The sequence below is a fragment of the Vitis riparia genome, chromosome 13, assembly GCF_004353265.1.
Source record: "Vitis riparia cultivar Riparia Gloire de Montpellier isolate 1030 chromosome 13, EGFV_Vit.rip_1.0, whole genome shotgun sequence".
Lineage (NCBI taxonomy): Eukaryota > Viridiplantae > Streptophyta > Magnoliopsida > Vitales > Vitaceae > Vitis > Vitis riparia.
This window is the reverse complement of record NC_048443.1, coordinates 24,623,157-24,645,836: the sequence shown is the minus strand read 5'-3', so window position 1 is coordinate 24,645,836 and position 22,680 is coordinate 24,623,157. Positions and strand designations below refer to the sequence as shown.

At 36.8% G+C, this 22,680-nt stretch overlaps 1 protein-coding gene across 1 annotated transcript in view; it reads left to right on the top strand.

Annotated features, from left to right (window-relative positions):
- Positions 1-4,323: 4,323 nt before the first annotated feature.
- LOC117928537 (zinc finger CCCH domain-containing protein 21) overlaps positions 4,324-22,680 on the top strand; it is a 28,915-nt gene continuing 10,558 nt past the window's right edge. The window contains exons 1-7 of the mRNA XM_034848420.1: positions 4,324-4,638; positions 5,298-5,382; positions 5,518-5,658; positions 5,855-5,943; positions 8,241-8,429; positions 8,593-8,723; positions 20,178-20,280. Of these exons, the coding sequence (XP_034704311.1) occupies positions 4,468-4,638; positions 5,298-5,382; positions 5,518-5,658; positions 5,855-5,943; positions 8,241-8,429; positions 8,593-8,723; positions 20,178-20,280 (909 nt within the window). The 5' untranslated portion in view covers positions 4,324-4,467. The remainder of the gene's footprint in view (positions 4,639-5,297; positions 5,383-5,517; positions 5,659-5,854; positions 5,944-8,240; positions 8,430-8,592; positions 8,724-20,177; positions 20,281-22,680) is intronic.

Here is a 22,680-nt window from a genome sequence, read left to right as displayed (position 1 = left end):
CATTTAGATATAAAAAAAATGCATATTGAAAAATGAAAACGGGAAAAACACAATATCGCGATATTTATGATATTTTCTTTCTAGCGTTTGTAATGTGAGGATATCGATCATCCACCCATATTTATCTATGGGAAGATGGTATAAAGAGAAATTTAAAAAAAAAAAATCCTATTGATGATAGTTCCTTCTATTTATATTAATTTCTTATCAATTACAAATTTCCTATTAAAGTTTCATGAAAAATTATAACAAATTTTTTTGTTTCCTTTGATTTTTCTCATAATTTTTATCCAATATTTTTTTTTAAATAAATTTAACAATTAATATTTTACAAAATTTATGATATTTTCATTATTAATATCAACATAGGCAAAACGATTTGCACTCGAGTCACCCTAAAAATTTTCATTGTTTTGACTTATATATGTCCCTAGTGATAAAGAATCCCACCACACTTCGAAATAATTTAAGTACACTAGTTTGGAGGATAATATATTCATCATAAACCCCAAGGTGTTAATAACAATAGCATTTTCACACGATTGATACAATGACAATAAGTTATAACAAACTAGTAAACATTTCCAAATTAATATAGTAGCATGTGACTTTGATAGCAAGTAGGGACTCGACTTTCGTTTTCAAAGCTAAATGTGTCATATGCACCAATGCTATCATAATTGATCAAATTGTAGGATTTTAGGTGCCTCCCTCAACCTGAGGATGATCAACCCAATAAATATAAATGCAAATATTGCATGTATCATCATCGCCACTCTTATGGGCATACCTTTGAAGAATGTCGAAGCCTTAAGCATGTAATGGAAATGTATATTGGAAGGGAATAACTTGAGTAATTCTTGAGTGATGAAAGTCTTGATGTTTAAGAAGCCCAAAAGGTATATTAGATTACAACAACCTACTAAAAAAAAAACTATGTTGGGTGATCTCTATTATCCGTGTAGGAGTTAAAAATTGTCAAATAACAACCATTGTTGAACATGTAAACTAAGTCGAAATACGTCTCTAGTCTATCGCACCACATTAGTTAGAAGAATCCGATTTGATATTTCATGTCATCCAAGAGGGAAGTCTACTCGAAAAATGACAATGACACTCTTGTTATCAATTTGTTGGTTGCCAACTATAAAGTGCAACTCATATTGATTGATCCTAGAAGCTCCATCACTATTATTTTCTTATTAACTCACCAATGTGTGGGAATAAATTTAATGATACTAACTCCCTGGCTCAAACTCTCTAGTAGGTTTAATGGAGTCATAGTAATAACCAAATGAGAAGTTATACTCTAGTAAGAGTGAGGGCTAGTACATTGATGATAGGAGTTATGGTCATTGATGTCACTTCCCCGTATATTCTTGCATTGAGAACATTGATATGTTTTATGTGCAGTCTCCTCATAAAGTTACAAAAAATTTTGGGTGAGTAATCAACAACAAGAAAGTGTTATTGTGGTAACTGGAAGGGTGCTTTTTGAGATTTCTTCATAAGTTCTTTAACTTTATAACAATTATAACTATTGGTGAGGAAGAAAATGGAGATTTTCTTTTTATTCGACGAGATGGAATTTATTGACTTAGCGAAATATTTGTTCACTTGGTATATTTATATTGAAGCAAAACTATCATTTGAAGAAAAATTGCAACTAACAAAGCTCTTAAAAGAATACTAGTTGGTGCTTGCTAGGAATATACCACATCTATCAAGAATTGACCCCTCTATTGTCATTCATCAATTTAACGTGAGCATGTAGTCCATTCTTGTGCAGTAAAATATAAGAAAACCCTCATTTGAGTATATATAGATTGTTAATCAAGAAGTTGGTGAATTACTCAAAACATGATTCATCATGGAGGTTCAGTGCCCCACATAGTTTACCAACACAGTTATTGTCCCACATAGTTAATTGACACGTATTTGTAGTTACTAAGGTGTGCTCCAAATATTACTTCTTATTTCCTCAAATAGACAAGATCATTGATGTGAATGTAAGACACCACAGGTTATATTTTATGGATGCATATGTAAAATACAACCAAACCAAGATGATCTTGAGAGATGCCAAAAAGATTGCTTTTATCATCGAGAAAAACATTTACTACTATTTTTATCAAAGGTTAGTATCCCAATTATTTTTTTTGGTTTACTTAACAAAACAATGGAGGCTTACATTAATGACATGTTAGTGAAAACTAGGGATAAAGCACACCATGAGGATTCAAGAGCTACTTCCATGCAATGCTTAAATATGGGTTGAAACTTAACCCTTATAAAATGTGTGTTTTGGGGTTGATAGTAGAAAGTTCTCATGCTTGATTATGAGCCAACGAGGGTCAAAGTTAACTAGACCAAATTAAAGCTTTGTTTTTAGGAAGATTAATAACCTTAAAATAAACATAGTGCAACATAAAATCAATCCTACATAAGGTTTTTAAGGATCTTCAATGCATCAAAGTCTTTATTGATTCGAGTTCGGTCATGTTTAGTGCTTATTAAAATTATTCAAACTAGTATAAATGTAATTTTCTATATAAAAAATACTATAAAGTTTATTTGGAATTCTGTTTTTGCTTATTTTCCAACAATTGTTTTAAAATTTAATTATATAAATATAAATAATAATTAAAAATAAATTATTATTGTACATACAAATTTTGTTAAAATTTTATAAAAATAGGTAAAACTATAGAAAAATAATGCAAACAAAAATTTTATTAAAATTATTAAATTGTGGGGATGCAAGCTTTGTGGTAATATTCATTTACAAAATAATATTTCCTTTTATTATTCCACTTGATCATAGTTTGAAAGATGAAGACAATGTTTTATTGATTTAAAAGATCAATCGAAGACCATTGATTCGCTCTCAAATGAACTCGTTGAATGACAAAAATCGTATGTGTAGACAATGAAAATGTTTTATTTGTTTTCGAAGTCAATTGAGGGTTTAAAGTGACTTATTTTCGAATGACTTTATTGAAAGACAAAGAACACGTGGACTTGTAAAAAGATTTTGTGAAACATTTTATTCTTTATAAAACACTGTTTTCGGTGTTGAGTCGTTTTTGTCGATTCGAAAAAGTCTCTCATTGAAAGAAGTCACTCCTATTTATAGGTGAAATTAAAGAATTAAAATTTGAAATTCCTCAAATTCAATTGCTTGATTTTAGTAATTTGTCTTATTTATCAAGAAAATTTACCAACAAGAGAATATTTACTTATTCTTTTATTATCTTTTAACTTCAATTGAAATATTTGTTTGTTTTAGATATATATATATATATATATATATATATATATATATATATATATATATATATTATTTATCTTTTGACACCAATTAAGAGATTTAATTTATTTCCAATACTAAATTTTATAATCTTCAAAATTTCGTCACATGTCACATTTTTAATACATACTAAGTGTCAAATGTGTATAGGACTAATTAATTGTTCGATTCATATTTTGTCGAATTGGCAAATTACATTTTTTTTAAAGACTAATTTAATGATAATTTATTTCACTAAAAAAATTGATGTTTACAATTATATATAAAAATTATTTTTTAAAATATACTGCAAAATATAAAAAATAAATTAAAAATATTTAAACTTCCCTAATACACTTTTGTTCTATAAACAATGTTTCTAAAAACTAGTATTAAAAATGGTTGTACTTTCCAATCAAAGCCTACTCATGGGGATTAATTTATCATTTTTAATTAAATATCCAAAAACTAAAAAATAATATTATTTTTATTAGTAGAAAAGGACTAATGAGTACTTTCAAAAAAATTTAAACCTTTTTGATGAATTTTGTAAAGTAAATGAAAATTGGTTAATGATGATGTTTAAAAAGGTCTAATTTTGAAATATTTGAAATAGTTATTTGAGGCATAAGAATGGAAAAAATTTCAAAAATGAAATAATTATAATATATTATTTTTCAGATAAGATATTAAAATTATTTTGATTATTATAAATTGTTACAAAGATAAAACGTGCGGTTTGTATAAGTATACTTAAAATCGTGTCGCAAATGATATTCTAAATTTATTATGAATGAGTTGTCGTGGAAAAAAAAAAAATTAGTAATTACGCTTAAAGTGAGAATTACAATAAAATTTCTTTTTATGGCCGCGTCTTTTTTTTTGAATGGTTATAACTTACAAGTAATATTTATTTCTTTTACTACATGATTTATGATATATATTTATAAAAGTTAATTTATATTTCCAATCTTACCCTTCATCCAACTAATTAAATGGATGAATCAAAGGATGAACTTGGCATTTCAGCTGAACACAGCCACCTTCCCTTCGTCTCAATCACTCGCCACTTCCTCTTTCTGCAACTCCGCTGGAGGGACAAACCCCCAAAACCCTAACTAGACTCCGAATACATCAATAAAAATCGGGGATTTTGCTTTGAATGATCGAATCAAGATATGCCTCCTAAGCAGCAATCCAAGGCCGACTTAGCGAAGAAGCAGAAAGTCGTCGAAGACAAAACATTTGGCCTCAAGAATAAGAACAAGAGTAAAAATGTTCAGAAATACGTTCAAACCCTCCAACAATCGGTCCAGTCTAAGCCCGACGCTTCAAAAATCGCCGCTAAGGTCCTTTATTTTTTCTTTAAATTAATAAATTGTTACTTTCTATTTTATTTTTTATCCCCATATTTCCTTCTGTTTCTAGGGAATATTTTTTTTCCTTTAAATATATATATATTTTTTAATTTTTTATATCTGAAGAATCAATTGGTGGTTGGCGGAATTTATTTGATCTAGGGGATTTTACTTTCTTCTATGATTTGTTTTTTGTATCGTCGCATTTAGTTTCGCTGAGGCTTGCTTTTTTTAGGGAGTGTTTTTTGCCGAGAAGAATATTTTTGTTGTGTTTAGTGAAGTTTTTCCTCTCTGGAAGTAATGAGAAGGACGTGAAAAAGTTTTTCAAGTTCCAATATTAGATAAGTCAAGATCGGTAGAATCTTAATTTCATGTTTTGCTGCCTAGAAAATGATGGGAAGAGGAAAAGGAAATAATTCTTTTGAATCTTTTTTTCAATATTTGGGTCCGAGAAGGGCTTTTTTATTTGCCAACGCAACCGTTTGGCCTCCCTGAGTTTGGTTTTCATTTCTTTGGAATCAAAATTACATAAATTTTATTCCTTTACGTTTATTTTCCCGGACACAAAGTAAGGGGAAATCATTTTTCCTAGAAATAATTTGTAGTATCTATTCTCAGTTAGATGCTTATATGATTCATTTGATTTGCAGAAGAAGAAGGAGGAAGAGAGGGCAAGAGATAAGGAGCTGAATGATTTGTTCAAGATTGCTGTTAGTCAGCCCAAAGTACCAGTTGGTCTGTACTCCCTCTGTTTATGCATGTTCATGCATGGACATGTGTTTTTTTCCTTAAATTTTTTGGATAGATATTGTAGCTATGTTTATATGTGGATTGGCATGTTTGTGTAATAGAGATTGGGGTTTTGGTTAGGTGTTGATCCCAAGTCTATATTATGCGAATTTTACAAAGTGGGTCAGTGTGCCAAGGGATTTAAATGCAAGTTCTCACATGATTTGAATGTCCAGAGGAAGGGCGAGAAGATTGACATTTACAGCGACCAGCGTGACGAAGGTGATTGAATGGCTATATGCCTTTGTTTGCATATTATTTTGGCTTTATGATTTTTTGGTTGAGTTTGTTTGTTTGCTGAGAAATTGTGGGAAAAGAAATAATTGCAATGAAATCTAGTTGTCCTTTCCTATGTTTTCTCAGCAACAAAGCTGAGCATAAATGTGGTTCTGATACCTTTTGGTTGTCATTGTTCAAGAAACAATGGAGGACTGGGATCAAGAGACACTTGAGAAAGTTGTGGAGTCGAAAAAGAAGGAATATAACCAGAATAAGCCTACTGAGATTGTAAGTCTTCTTCCTTCTACTATCTTCCAGCCATTCAAGGTTTTACCCTAGTTTCATTATGATTTTCTGGCATTTGGTACTCTCTCTTTCTCTTCCCACCTATTCTTTTCAATCCATCTGTTTCACATAATTTTCAAACAAAATTAATTTATTGTGACGTGCTGATGCATAGACCCCCCGAACACACACACACACAAAGAAAAGGAAAGGGGAAATTAGCTGCTCACATTAATTAAGATGGAAAATTTTCTTTCGTGTGCAACAAGATTGACCAAATGGTAGCTCTTTGCTTTCTCTTACTTGTTTTGGAAATGCCATGGTTGGTTCAAGAATAGTCATGATGGTTCTGGGTACCATTTTACTCATGCTCTCATAAATCAGTTGTTGATGCTGGTGCGCATCAAACTGCAATAATTGTTTGCATAATGGCAATTTCTGTTAGCTTTGATCTAATGACCAATGTCTTGCATCTTTTGTCTTAATAGATTTGGGAAAGGGTGTACTAATTCTTTTCAGTTTTATTTTTACTGAAACCTTTGCTTTAAGAATATGGTTTGATACTTTGTACGGAACTTTATATGCAAATGCACTTTGGTTGGTGGGACCAGTGAATGCTTTTGAAGTGGATGCTTCTAGAAGTTAGGTACTTGGATGGGTCAATATGTCAGTTGAATTATTGAGCATGGCTTTTTTTTTTTTTAGTGTATTGCATTTCGTTGCTAGTTTGTCAAATCTGGATTCAGATGGATTGTGCAAATTGAATTACACTTTGACAGATCTCTCGCTTTTTATTTTTTTTGCCTATAGGCAACCAGAAACATTGATTAAGAGGTAACACAAATAGGGGTGCAACCCCAATTAGAGTATAGAGAGAATGCAAAAACAAACAAACAAACAAACAAAAAAAATTCAGAACTGAAAAAACCTGTACAACCTATCCTTACACAAGCTCTCATTGAAATCCATCAGAAAAGGTCAAATCCACATGGGATCCTAGCCCAATCAAAAAATGCTTTTTAGGAAAAAGTATTTCAACATTTGATCTGGATGCTCCTCATCCTTGAAAATTATGTTTTAACATTCATTCCACATGCACCAAAACATGGATGGAGGGCTATGTTCCGCATTCTTCGTCTTTCCTGCATTCTTGTACCATGCATACTTTAGAGAAGCAATTTGACTAACTTTGGAAATACCCACTGAAATCCAAATAAATCCAACACAAGATCCAAAAATTTTCGGGCTTTGACATAGTTTATTAGAATATTACATGTTGACTCCTTCTTGACCATATGGAGACAGCACCTTTGTAAGCTGTTCAACCATTAAAATCTTCTCCCAGATAGCTTCCTAAGCAAAGAAAGTGGCCTCAAAATTTCAGATTTGTTTAGCTGGAATCCTCTCAAAGATTTCAGAAGATATCAAAGAATAATTTGACATGAAAAACAAACTTCTATTCTCCAGTCCCCTCCACACCAATCTATCCTTGAACTCCGAACAGCCACTGCATGAATGTGCTAAAAAATCTGTTTGCTTCATCTCCCAATCATGAGAGCCTGTACAAAAGCAACAGTTCCAAATAACTTGGCCTGTTCTCCTCCATACAAAGATTCCTTATTCTAACATTTCTGCTAAAGACAATTGTATTCAAGGAAAGGAAATGATATTTCAGTAAAGACACTCTACTCCACCTATCTATCCAAAGCTTGGTTTTAAGGCCTTTCCCAACAGAGATGTGAGTTTGGTGTCAAAACTCATTCCACACATGTCTAATAGTCTTTGAGAGACCCACACTAAAAGTCTCTTCTTCCTCTTTCGACTCCAGCCACTATCAATCTTGCCAAACTTGCCAACAGTAGCCTCTTTCCCTAGGTGATTGTGCTTTACTGCAAACCCTCATAATCATTTTCTAAGAAGAGCTTTGTTTAGGCATCTATCAAAAAAAAAAAAGTAAAAAAAAAAGAAGAGCTTTGGTTAGGCTTTCAAGCCTTCCTTAACCAAGCTCACCATTATTCTTTTTGTTACATAATTTGTTCCACTTTGCAATGAGTGACTTTTTTCCTGAAAGTTAAATAAAATCAAATAATTAAAATTTTTGAAAGGTTGGTTGCCCATGATTGCCATTAAATTTGAAATCTAATGCAATTTTGGATTCAATTCCACTAAATATTTGGACTGGAAATCTAGCTTGAGGTATGGTTTTGGTGCATAGGCTTTGACTTTTAAGTCCACCAGTGGCTATCCCTGTGGGAACTTATTAACTGTATTTTTGTTCATTGCTTATGGATTATGAGCAGGTTTGCAAATATTTTTTGGAAGCAGTGGAGAAGAAGCAGTATGGATGGTTCTGGGCTTGCCCAAATGGTGGCAAGGATTGTCACTATAGACATGCTCTTCCTCCGGGATATGTATTAAAATCTCAGATGAAGGCACTTTTAGAGGAAGAGACTGACAAAATATCTATCGAGGAAGAAATTGAAAATCAGGTGAATCATACTTTCTTCTGTTAATTGGCTGTCAAATTTTTTTCCCCTTTTCTTCTGTTAATTCTTACTATGCCTGTTTTGAAATGTGACATCTTCCTACCTTTTTTCGTTACATCCTCCATTGTTTCTTGCTCTAATCACTCTTCTTTTTCACCATCCTCAGCGTGGAAAATTAACAAAGTCAACTCCAATGACTCCTGAGCTGTTCTTTGAATGGAAGAGGAAAAGGATGGAAGAAAGAGAAGCTGGTTTGGCTGCCCAACGAGCAGAGAGGGCTAAGAATGACCGGATGAGGTATTCTTCTCCTGTATGCCCGCATTCAATTGGATAGTTAATCTGTGAATGCATGAGAGAATGGTTTTTAAAAAATGGGTTAAAACAACACAGTGTTGAATGACCTAACTTTAGAAAATTGATATAAATTTCAAAGTAATCTGAAAATGAAAATTGCATAAAAAAACTTATTTTAAAATTACCATTGTTGCTTGGAATTTCAATTTTTCATTTTCATTTTCTTTACCTCTTTAAATATGTAATTTTGAGTTAAGAATATTGTCCTTGGGGAAATTCTGGAAGAGTTTTAGCATTACTTTTGGAGAATGCAATCTGTCTTTTTGTGATGGCATGAAAAGAAGAGCTTGAGATCTAAACTATATAAGGAGAGAGAACAGAAGCTAAGTTATATGAATTCAAAAAAGCAAGAAACGTAAGTCATGTGTGGAAATTTTGAAACTTATGTGTGAAAAATCAGTTTGATCATATAATTTTAACTGTGTGATTTGAGCATCCTTTTCTCCCAAAACATTTACAAGAATTATGTGATGGCTGAAAAAAAATTTGATGTAACATAAGAAGAATTGCTTGGATGAAACATGATGAAATCAAGGTGAATTTTGTATACGTTAGGCACTAAGTGGACCCGTTAGATACTGGATCCATATCCCTTTTTGATGGTATGGCCTTGACATTAATTCAATACTTGAGGACATTTGAGGAGTTTAAATTTTTAATACTTGAAGTCAACTTTTCCGTAAAGGATTACGGATTAGGGTCTCTTTCTGGAACCATACTTAGGAAATTTTTAAAGGATAGAACTAATATTTATTTAACAGAGAAAATAATGTCTAGATCACTGCCTAAAAAAAAAAGGGTTAAATACACTTTACCCCCAAAACCTATCGCATGTTTTGCACATTGCCCCCTCAGGTTTAAAATAGAACAAATTGCCCTCCAAGCTTCTTAAAGACCAAAACCATGCCTTTTTTGTTGAACGGTGTTAGTTTGATTGGACGGAAATGTCATGTGCTATGCACATGACTTAATAAGCCAGGGTAAGAATGTCATTTAAAACATTCAAAGCCCTAAAACCTCTCATCTTCATTCTTCTTCCTTCCAAAGCCCTAAATCCCCAACCCTAAAATCCGATTATTGAAAATTCTTCACAATTTCAGTTTTCTACTCATCACATCATCCGATTTTCCTATGTTGCAATCTTTCTTTAATTAATGACGGTTGCAATTCTCAGTCCTCAAGATTCTATCAAAGATCAACGCCCTCTCGAAAACCTAATTTTTTCCTCTATGGAACGCCACTAAAACCCTAACCCTAACCTCGATCGCTCTCCTCCAATGTTTTCAGAACCGGACCGGTCATTGAACCGGAAAAGTTACCGGTTCACGGTTCACCGGTCGAACCGGTGGTCGAACCGGTGACGTCATAAATATGTAATTTATATATTATTAAAATTAAAAATAATTATAAAAATTTTAAAATATATATGAATAAATTAAAAATCAGTAATATTATTTTATATATTTGATATTATCAAATTAAATCATATTAAATGAAATGTATACAATATTTAAATGTGAATATATTAAAAATGAAAAATTTAACTAATTTTATAATTTTTAAAAATATTATATTATTTTTATTTAATATTATATAAAAACTGAAATGTAATATATATTGTTTTGTTTTGGCATATCCAATAACAAAACACGGGTAGCCGAGTGGTGTCCCAGGTTACTTACAAAACTTGAGATCCCAGCATCAAATCCTCCTGTTGCACTTGTTAAACTTTTTTCATTGATATTATTGGTTTGCAGTCCCACATCGGCTGGGGAGAGAAGTAAGGGTGCAAAGGATGCCTATAAAAGGTATCCTCAGTGTTAGCTACAGCATGCCCATCTTGTGGGCTCAAGACTGAGCCTGCTTAAATGATTTGGGTGTGGGCTTGTCATGCTAAGACTTGGCCCAGCATGGTTTTTGGCCTGCAGCTTTTAATTTTTTATACAATGGGCTTGCAAAATGATGAGCCAATATGGACTGTTCGGTTCGTTTAGAACCGTCCGGTTCGTCCGGTTCACCGGTTCGACCGCTAGTTCAGGCTGTTCGTAACCGGTCCAATAGTTAAACGGTTTAATAGGGTGGACCGGACCGGAAATGCGACCGGTCGACGGTTGAACCGGTTGGACCGGCCGGTCCGGTCCGGTTTTTAAAACATTGCTCTCCTCACAAAAATGAAGCACCGGAAGGGTTCGATGGAACACTAAATGTGATAGCAAACCTAACCATGGAAAACAAAGGTGAACCATGGTTTTGGGTCCGACTAGGATTCTAAAAGGGGGCGATGTACTCGATGAAACGATCGAAGATTGAGTGACTGAAGTTGATTTTGGTGAGAATGAGAAGAAGGTGCACCACCAAACGGATTATTATTATTTTTTTATTTTATTTTTGATAAGTAAACAAGATATTACCACCAAACGGATTATTCATCCAAGTAGATTCGTTATTTGGATTCATATGCTAATGGATTTTATGCTGGATTGCGTTTTGTTGATTCCCTACATTCAAGTTGAGTTCCTTTGCCCACTTTTCTTATCAAACGTGATGATGCCACATGAGTAATATAAAATGAAGACTGGCTTCGAATTTGTAGATGGATTGCGAAAGAGAGTTTTTATTTTTTATTTTTTTGATCAATAAGCAGAAAATTGTATTGCAAAGAGGCACTAAAGTAGAGTGACCCACAGGATTATAGTATAGAGAAACTCACCCCCTTACAAAAGGACCCAAACAACAAGGAAAAAACAAAAAACCTTCTCCCTCATCGCAAACACACCCAATTTATAAAATCTATTAAGGTCGAAGGACCATCTTTTATCCACAATTTGGTTTCCGACCAAAGTAAATACACAAAAGAAGCTTTTCGCCTTTGAATGGACAACACTCCATCCTCAAAAGCCATTGTATTCCTAGCCTTCCAAATGACCCAAAACAAGCATAACGGTCCCAGTTGCCACGCCACCTTCCTCTTTTTTCCCACAAAAGAGCCCCTCCATCCTAAAAGGGTTTCCTTTACCGAATAAGGAAAAACCCAAGATACTAAAAAAAATGAAAGGAGTAACATCCACACTTCCCTTGTTTTTTCACAATGAAGGAGGAGGTGGTCGATCGACTCCCCACACATTTGGCATAGAAAGCATCTATTTGCCAAAGCCCAACCCCTTTTTTGCAAACGGTCCAAGGTTAGAACTCTTCCCCACGGAGCCTCCCACGCAAAGAAGCTTAACTTGGGTTGCACACAAGAATTCCAAATGATCTTCGAAGGGAAAGAAGCAAGAGACACTAGTTGCAAAGCCCTATACAAAGATTTTACCCAAAAAGCCCCATCCTTTGAGTCCATCCACCTCACCCTATCCTTCTCATCCACCCTAACCTTCTTCCCATCCAAGCAACGAAGCAACCTTCCCACTTCTTCCATCTCCCAATCATTAAAAAGTCTATTGAAATGAGGAGTCCAACTTCCCCTCCTTTCCCCCTTGGTTGTCCAAACTTCATTTACCCAAGCCTTTTTAAACGTTGCTAAAGCAAATAATGAAGGAAAAACCTCATACAAAGGGATGGTTCCACACCATTTGTCTTTCCAAAAACTCACATTCTTACCATCCCCCACCTCAAAGCCAAAAAAAGGGGTTACTAGCTGTCCCATCTTACTTATAGCTTTCCACAACCCAACACCATAGGCCTCTCTAACCTCACAAGATCTCCACCCTCTTTCCTCCCCGTATTTCCTTCTAATCACTTGGTTCCAAAGGGTCTTTCTTTCGTTTGCAAAGCGCCAAACCCACTTGCCAAGGAGAGCCCTATTGAAAGTCCCAAGACTCTTAACCCCCAACCCTCCTTTACTTTTGTCTACACACACAATTGACCACCTTACTAAGTGTGGTTTTTGCTCAAGAGCCCCACCACCCCACAGAAAATCCTTTTGAATCTGCTCCAATCTCATCCTAACCACCCTAGGTGGCTGGAAAATAGACATAAAATAGATCGGCAAATTGAATAAGATACTTCGAATTAAGGTAATCCTCCCCCTTTTTGAGATGTACTGCCTTTTCCACATAGCCAATCTTTTTCGGAATCTTTCTTCTATTCCATCCCAAGCAACAACAGATTTAAAAGGAGCACCCAACAACATTCCTAAGTAGGTGGAGTGCAATTTTCCCACCTTATAACCGAACTCATTAGCCAACTCTTCCACATTCTCAACTCTACCAACTGGAATCAGTTCACTTTTTTCCAAATTCGCTCTTAACCTTGACATTGCCTCAAACCACATTAACAACCAGCACAAATATGTCAACTGCTCCTCCTTTGCCTCACAAAAAATCAACGTGTCATCAGCAAACAACAAATGAGAGATTTGGACCACTTCACCCCTTCTTCCCCGAACCAAACAAGGTGTCAAAAAACCTTCAGCAACTGCTCTTTTCAGCATACAACTAAAAGCCTCCATCACAACTATGAATAAGTAAGGCGAAAGGGGATCTTCTTGCCTTAAATCCCTTGAGCTTTGGAAAAAACCAGTAGGGCTTCCATTCACCAAAACTGAAAATCTAACAGTGGATAAACACCATTTTATCCATCTACACCACCTTTCCCTAAACCCCATATTCTCCAACACCGCTAAAAGAAACGACCAGTCCACGTGATCATAGGCTTTCTCAATGTCTAATTTGCAAAGAATCACCCCTCTATTGCTTTTCAAAATGGAGTTTATTGCTTCATTAACAATCAACACCGCATCCATAATTTGCTGCCCCTCCACAAAAGCATTTTGAGCCGTTGAGATCACCTTAGCTAACACTCCTTTCATTTTGTTAGCCAGCACCTTAGCTAACCACTTGTACAACCCTCCCACCAAGTTAATTGGCCTACAATCCTTCAAGTCCTCAACCCTCCCTTTCTTAGGAATCGGCACTAAAAATGTTGCATTCAGACTTCTAACAAAACTCCTAGTCTCATGGAACTGTCTGCAGAAGTTCATTACCTCTTCTTTTACAAAATCTCAAGAAAACTGCCATAATGCCATTGAGAAACCGTCAGGGCTTGACACCTTCTCTTCGCAAAAGCCTGACAACGCGCCAAAAACCTCCTCCTCCGAGAAAGGCTTCTCCAACCCCTCCACATCCAACTCTTCCAACCTCTCAAAATTCAAACCATCTATATCGGGCTTCCAATCACCAGGATCTACTAACAGACCTTGGAAAGCTCTGCCCACCTCCTCTTTGATTTCACTTTCCTCAGTTAACCACCTCCCATTCACTTTTACTCTAGTCAGTTGATTCCTTCTTCTATGAGCACTAGCCATTTGATGAAAAAACCTTGTGTTTCTATCCCCCTTCTTCAACCAAATTTCCCTAGACTTCTGCCTCCACGACACTTCTTCTAACATAACCCACTTTTTATACATCTTTCTTGCCTCCTCCTTAGCCTCTTCTTCTTCCAAAGACAAAGAGCGAACACTCTCTTCCTTATCCTAAAAATCCAATAAATTCCAAGCATTCTGCTTCTTAGAATCAATTTGACCAAAAACCTCTTTATTCCAACTTCTCAAAATCGGTTTTAAAGCCTTCAATTTTTCAGTCAAAATGAAGCTGGCTGACCCACTAACTTGAATCCCCTCCCACCAGTTTCTCAACACCTCTTTAAAGCCCTCCTCCTTTAGCCACATATTCTCAAATCTAAAAGGCATGAGCCCTTTCCTCATTCCTCCCCCATCAAGAAGAATCGGAGAGTGATCAGATACAGGCCTAACCAGGACAACCTGAATGGTCCCTTGAAAATGAACTTCCCAACCCTCAAAAATGAGGAATCGATCAATTCTCAACTTTAACCGATTATTAAGACCTCCACTCCACGTGAACAAGCCCCCTTGAAGAGGCAAATCCCTTAGTTCTAAATTCTTAACCACCTCTGAGAATCTCCTCATTGTCGGGGATAGACGCCCTCCTTTATTACGCTCAGAAGGGAATCTTATCATGTTGAAGTCTCCTGTTACACACAACGGCTCATTCCAAAAACCTCTAATGGCCTTTAGCTCACTCAAAAAATCTTCTCTTTCCACCTTCACAGTGGGCCCATACACTCCTAAAAATATCCAGCAGAAACCATCCTCACAATTCTTAAAGTGACATGAGACTGAATAATTACCCACTTCCATCTCCACCATTTGCAACACCCTATTATCCCAGAACACCACAACCCCCCCCCCCTTTGAATTTAAAGCCCCCCACTCCAAACATCTTCCTACCCTGAGACTTCTTACAATTCCACTAGTCATCTCCCGAATTTTTGTTTCCTGGAGACACACTAAGTCCACCTTTTGTGTTTTAATCACATCCTTTATCAATTTTCACGTCTCTATCATTTACACCCTTTATATTCCACGAAAGGATTCGAAGCCTCATCTAACACACTCCTGATGACCCCGATCCCCTTCTGACCCATCGTAATTTATTGACCATTCAAATTTCTTCAACTCACGATCAAATCTCGATGGTCTCTATCCTTTCCTCTTTTTATCACTTACCCTCTCAGAACGGTCTCTTCTTTCCCTCATTCTATTAAGAAGCTTCAAAATCTCACTTTCAAAACCCTCAGTAGGCATTCCCAAACACTGACAGAACTTTGCCAGACAACTGTACCTCCACAACTCCTCATCCTCTTCCACTTTCTCAACCCTTTCATCCCTCCTCTCTTTTAACAGGAACGATTCGCCAACAACCTTCTCACCGAGCCTTTCTTCTGTCGTACACACTCTTAGAGGACTTACAGTCAACTCCCCTTCGTTTTCTTTCAAAAAGGCATCCATACGACGACTCTTCTCTACCTCAATCAAAGCCCCCTCCACCCTAGAGAAAGGAGAAGAAGAAGAGACCCGTCCCCCCAAATGCAAGCAGAAGAAGGCTCAAAGAGGGAATACATGGAAACTTACTCCAAAAGGCACGCGTCCGCAAGGGAACACCTTCCTGTTGCCCCTTTCTCCGCTTCATAACTCATCCCGCCGGCCAGAAACTCTTCTGCAACCACCCCTTAGATTGCAGTCGGCAAAAGGAAGCCCTAGCTTCTTTTAAAGGATCGTCCAAAAAAGGCTTATGTGGATTCGAAGCCCAATTTGATCCAACACTGGGCTGCCCCTCTTTCAAACCCGACTTGGGCCTGTTGGCCACACAGCCCAACCCATCCCATTGAATGTTTGTAGGGCTGTCACAAGAAGCCCGCTCCACTCCTCTGCTGGGCTGTCCCTCCTCCCAACACACCCTAGGCCCGCATGTCTCCCTTTCTTTTAAAGCCCAACCCAATCTAGAGCTAGAAATGATTGCAGGGCCTTCACACTCCAAGCCTGAAATCCTTTGGGCTTGAACAACCTCATAGACGGGCTTGCAACAAACAGGCCTAGCATACCCCTCCTTCTCACTTAAGCCCACTCCTCTACTCCCCTTTTCTCCATCCTCCTTCCCAAGGGTTGAACCCCCCCCCCCCCCCCCCCCCATTCTTTCTGACTAAACCTGCCCCATCAACCTCTGCCGCACACCACCTCTCCTTCCCCATACCATTGCTACTCCCTGGGCGTGAGCCCACATCCCACTCTTCCCTAACCTTTTCCCTCTTTCTCCCTTTCAATTTCTTCATTGGCACCACTACAGAAATCCATGGCAGCCTCTCCCACCACAACTGGATTGCATAACAACAAGAATTGACCACTAAATGCATTGTTCCCGGAAAAAATTTCCCTCCGTTCTTCACCAAAATTCTGGCCCATTGAAGCGAGATAAATTTTTTGTTTCTTCATCCACCTCAACAAAACCTCCACAGCAGTCACCAATTCTTTTAAACATCTCTCCACTCCAACAGTGAAGCGGGAGTCCCACCACCCCCACCCAAACTTCTTTTGCTTGACTTCCTACGCAAGCACCCCGCCTCCTCACTCCATCTCTCTAAGTACAACACTTTATCTTTAAAGCGGCGTGTCTCCCTCTTTAACACTCTCTCTGCCTCCTCTTCATCTTCAAACTCCAACAAAAAGAAAGGTCCTCCCAGCTTCAACACTTTCACACATTTTTTAAGATTCCAGCTGTGCTCCCCCCATATTCTAACCGAAACCATTTCCGTCTCCACTACCAACCTGTTGCCCCATCTTCCAACTAGGCACCGACCCAGACCTTCCTCCCTACTCCTCAACCCTCTCCCTCCAACCTGAAGCCATAACGCATCTCCTAGCCTTCCAGTCGGTTCCTTAGCAACATCCACGAAGGTCTTTTTCTCACCCTCCACCTTTTTTCCAAGGCTCCTTTCATCCTTGCCTTCTAATGTCACCACTTTTGACTTTGAATCGACTCGGAGTGCCTTTTCAAACTTTGCTTCCTCTTGAGTAACTATCCTTAAAGCCCGTAGTTTCTCAGCGAGAATGACCCATCCTCCTAGCAAACCCTTTCCTTTAGGGAAAACTAAGCAAAATCTCTTAGTCTCTACATCAACAACAAAACATAAGACATATCTCCCCGCCCCGTTTACACGCCTCTCCAACCTGAACTTTCTTCCCTTTTCCTCCCAGACTTTAACCAATCGTCCTTTCTTTTCCTCCCTACAACACTCTTCAAAACCTTCCAAAAGTTTTCTCAAACTTGACACCCCGAACCTGATCCAAGAGGAGAGACCTCTACTCCTCTCCACAATGGTACCTCTTAGCTTCCCTTTGACTTCCTCTATTAAAACTTCAAACGTCTTCGACTCTAAAGTTTTGTTGCTTTAATTTAGTACTTCTCCCCATTTTTTGATGGGGAAAACGAATTTTGATGCATAAGTTAGATTGTAATTTTACAAATAATCATAGATGTGCTTGCAATTATGCAATTATACTAGTCCCAAAAATTTCAGTAATATATATAAGATCTCCTTGTTTTTTAGTTTTAACAAAAATTGATGTATTTTTATGGTCTACCTAATCCTCATATCAAATCTAATATGGAGTTTCTCATTGTCTTTTAGAAAAATTTCCTATGTAGGAAGTTTTCCCCTTTGTTTGGTTCTTGAGAATGTAGGAGAGAAAGGGAAAGAAAATGGTCTAGGAAATAAGCAATATACATACATATATATATATATATATATTATTTTTTGAACTCATTGTTTTTGAATTCCATCTAGTGCTAGGAAAGAGGTGAAAAAGAGAGGAAAAAAGGAAAATGTTATGAACACTGTCACTCCCCTATTTTTTCTGTGCAACCAAACAGAAGTTTTGGATTCTCATTTTGTGTATTTATTTTTTATTTGTAGTTGTTGAGCACATGATTCAAAATTGGCCATTAATAAAAGAGAGAATCTAATCGAGGAAATCCGAATGATATGATGTGTAGAAAACTAAAACTGGATTTTAGGGCTTGGGGATTTAGTGCTTTCTAAGGAAGAAGAACAAAGAAAGAGATGTTTTAGGACTTTGAATATTTCAAATGACAATTTTACCCTTGCTTATTAAGTCATATGTATAACACATGACATTTCCGTCCAATCAAATTAACACCATCCAACAAAAAAGGCATGGTGCTAGTCTTTAAGAAGCTTGGAAGACAATTTGTTCGATTTTAAACCTAAGGGGGCAATGTGCAAAACACGTAATAGGTTGAGAGGGTAAAGTGTATTAAACCCAAAAAAAAAAGTCTATTTGGTTGGGAAAAGGCATTATAATTCCTGAAAGTTGAAGAAAATATTAGAAGACCGTGGTTTCTATTTTTGAAGTATTTGAATTGATTATGGATAGTGATTTGAAAATAATCTGGAAATGTAATCTATGGAGCATTTTAGTATTTTCATGTTGAATTCCACAAAGCCATGTGGTTAAGCACTTGACTACCTATGAGACCGACACATGCCGGATATGTGAATAGATAGAATAAAATTTACTTTTGAAGGATGAAGTATGCTTGATATCAAATAAAGAAAAAGATCACCAACTAAAAAAGGCAAATTTTGATCTTACAGGAAAGGAAAAAAAACTCACAAAGCAACAAAATTCACAATTTTTTTTTGTTGGGTCTATTAGTAAAAAAAAAAAAAAAAAAAAAAATCCTAAAATACCATACTTGAGACTCCTTGTTTTGTTCATTAAAAATCCCAGAAGGTTCATAGAATGGATGTTAATGATTATAACTACAATAAAGTAGAAGGATATTGAGTTCCCAGTTAGCATGCTATTTTGTTTCAAATCAATTGCCATTTAATTGTAGACATTTTGATTAAATTAGAGAGAAATTAGTGAGGGTATGGGCTCAATTGCTTGCTAGAGATAGGGTTTTCTGGCAGATGATTCGAGTGAGCTTTGTTCTTCTTTCCTTCTCATCACCTCTTATATTCATCATTTCTCTTGCCACTGGTTTGAGAGCAAGCCCATTTTTAATGTGGGTTTGTGAAACAGTTTTGATAAAGTGGGGTCAAGATACCCGATGTTGTTTGTTGCGGGGCGGTCTACACCCAAATGTTTGGGTCCCTATGGAGAGTCCTACGGGCTTGGCCATGGAAGTTTCCTCGGTTATATATATATATACTTGGTGTTGGTTGTTGCGGAGCCGTCAACAGTGCGATGTTTGGATCCCCATGGAGAGTCCTAAGGGCTTGGCCATGGAAGGTTCCTCGGTTATATATATATATTTGATGTCAAGATACTTGGCAAGTAGTTGAATTTTTGAAGATGAGAGGGGAAAATATGTGATGGTAGAAAGACTATGTACCTCTCTATACTTGTCTATCTTTGCAGATGAACCTGAGTCTTGTGGATTTAAAAACATGTTTTGAGGATTTGTCTTTTATTTCCTTGTTGAGACCTGTCTTGAGAATGTGACAATGATTTTCTATATTAAGTAAAGGAATCTAATGTGGCAAACTTTTGTAGTAGAGTGCATTTTTCTTTTCATATAAGCATCCTTTTTTTTTGCCAAAATCATAAGAGAGCTGATGATCTACACTAAATCTTCTAAAGCTTTTGAAGTTAACTAAGGAAAGGAATATCTTGTAACATACAACATATCTAGATTCTGGGTTTGCATATTGTTGAAGGACGTCTCATCCTTCTTGATCTTACCTATCAAAAAAAAAAAGTCTGATCCTTCTTGATCTTCTCAATCAAGAGAAAGACCTAATGTGTTTCTTGTCAGGGGAAAAAAAACATATCTAGGTTCTGTTTTGGAATTATGTCAAAGGTGGAAGTTCATATTTGATGCAGGTGAAAATTTGGGACACAGCTAGATAAGGAAACTTTGAACAATAAAACCCCATGTAAAAAAAAGTTATAAGAAGTTTAGAGGCATTATCCAAGTACTTTACCACATTAAACATTTACATATTATCATATTAGATTATATAGGATATGCCATTGAACACACTATTAATTTAATTTTCTCTTTGATTCAGTGGCCGGGAGTTGTTTCTTTCGGATTCGAGCTTGTTTGTGGATGATGCTGAGGCATATGAAAAATACCAAAGAGAAGAAGAACTTGTGGTTGCTGAACAAAAGGTAATTCTGTTTTTTTTATTTTTTATTTTTTATGGTATTTTATATAGAAATGAAAAGGAAATGTTACAAGATAACTGCTTTCTTTTGTTTCGGTTTGTAACTGATGTCCTTTGGTTCTTGTACTTATATTTTGTTTTTCAGTTTCTCCACTTTTTGGCCAGATTTTGTATGATGTAAAGGATGCCTCATATTTCCCTGTGCATTCTTTTACAATTCAATAGAAGGAACACTTTGTTTCTGATTAGGAAAAGAAAACAAGGAACCTGAGCAAAGATACAGGAGTGAATAGTGAGACTGCTACCTAAGAGCTATACCACCTGCAGCTTTCTTTGAAGGGATAAGCAATGAGACATCAAAATCCAATTTGAAGGGTGGCCATGTTGGAGGAGCCCACTTGCTTCTTGCATTCTCAACTAAATAAATAAATTTATACCAATCCAGAACTTCCAGGACTTCAGGACTCTTCTAGTTAATGAAGTGTTGATTTACAATCTCCTTTTGCCTAGTATGGTTCTAAGCTTCAAATCCTTATGGTTTCTGATGAAATGATTTATGAGTACTTATGTCTGTGAATTATCTCATGAAATATATGAGGAGAATTTATTCCCACCCAACTCCCCCCTCTCCCCTTTTAATCAGAAACATGGAGAGATTTATTTGAATATTAATGATTTATATGGAGAAGCCCAATATTCATTTGCCTTTGTGATAAGGGGATGTGCTCTTTTGCTTGTATATCAAGCTTACGTAGGGACAAAGGTGTGGAAATTCTATTTTTTCACCATTGGTTCCAATGAGTGGGGATAATGGTCTAGAGGTTAGGGGTGAGGAAAGGGGTGGATCATGCACCGGTGATAGTGTGAGAATGGATCCGTTGCTTCTGCGGTTCATAGATGATGGCGTGTTGTCCTCTGATGGAAGGAAAAAGGGGAGAGCAACCTTTGCGGTTGGTAGCTCTGCAAAAGCAATTGTAAGTGGGTTAGAGCAAGGCATTGGTGGAGGGAGACTAGTTAAGGTAGAAGAAACATTGTGGGTGAGGCATCCCTTAAAGGAGATTTGAGTGGGGATGGGTGCGTGCCTAAGGGTTTGGGCCAACAATTATTGGTTGAGGCCCAAGCCTAGCAAGCCTCCACTTTTAAAAAGACCTAGGTGTTTAGGGGCTTTATGAAAGGGATGGTTACTTCAAAGCCCAGGAGGCTTTTAATTTGGGCCAGGTTGCGACTATAGGGGATAGAAGCGGGTTTGCTTTAATTGTTATAGTGGGCCAAGGTCTTGGAGATGCAAAGGGCTCTCTTGGCTTATTTAAAGGGGTTAGGGCTCCAGTGGAGTCCCAAGTTGCTGGTGAGTGGAGGGCTGATGAAAGGCTTTTTGTTGGGGTTGAGGATGATGCTACCCTATCAGCGTTATTGTTGATGAGCTGTAGCTTAGAGATCATCGATGAATCTTTCTTGGCTAAGGTGTCTAGGTACCTTGGTTCTTTTCCCTACTTGTTTTACTCTTTGGGGGTTTGGAATTCTTCTTCTTCTCCTTTCTCTAAGTTGGATCAGGCCTTGGTTTGTGAGGGTGGGTCCAGTGATTGTTATGGCATGGAGGGTATGGAAGGGGAGGCTATCCTTGATCCTTTAAGGACTGTCTTGGTTGATGGGAGAGCCATGAAATGTGTGACAAGGTTGGAGCAAGTGTTTGCTAAGTTGGGGGTTGGGTTCGTTAAGGAAAGGAAGATGGATGATGGGTCTTTTGAGGGAGAAGAGGGGTGGCGCTTCAAAATTTTAGTCCTCGAGTTGTTTAGTTAAGTTTAGTAATCTCTTGCGCATGCTAATAGAGGCTTCGAGGTGGAGATTTTGAACCTACTTAAGAGGATGAAGGTGAGACAAGAGAAAAAGTGCTAGGTGGTTGGTAAAAGGAGGACTAAATTTGTGTCTTCAAAGTTTGCAAGGGAGCTTAAGAAACTAGAGTGTTTAGTGAATTACAATTGAACATGCACTAAAAGTGGGTTTGGCAAAGAAGGTTGGGCCATCACTTTGGGTTATAAATGAAGATAAGAATTTTATCCTGGAATGTGAGGGGGGGATAGTGACAAAAAGAAGGTAGTTAAGTCCATGATTAAATCATAGAGGGTGGACTTGGTTTGTTTGCAAAAAACTAAAAGTCAAGAGATGTCTATTGGAACATGTGATGAGAGTGAGTTTGGCAAAGAAGGTTGGGTCATCACTTCGGGTTGCAAATGAAAATAAGAATTTTATCCTAGAATGTGAGGAGGGATATTGATAAAAGAAAGGTAGTTAAGTCCATGATTAAATCACAGAGTGTGGACTTGGTTTGTTTGCAAAAAACTAAAATTCAAGAGATGTCTATTGGTTTGGTGCGAAATTTAGGAGTGGGCAAATGCATAGATTGGGG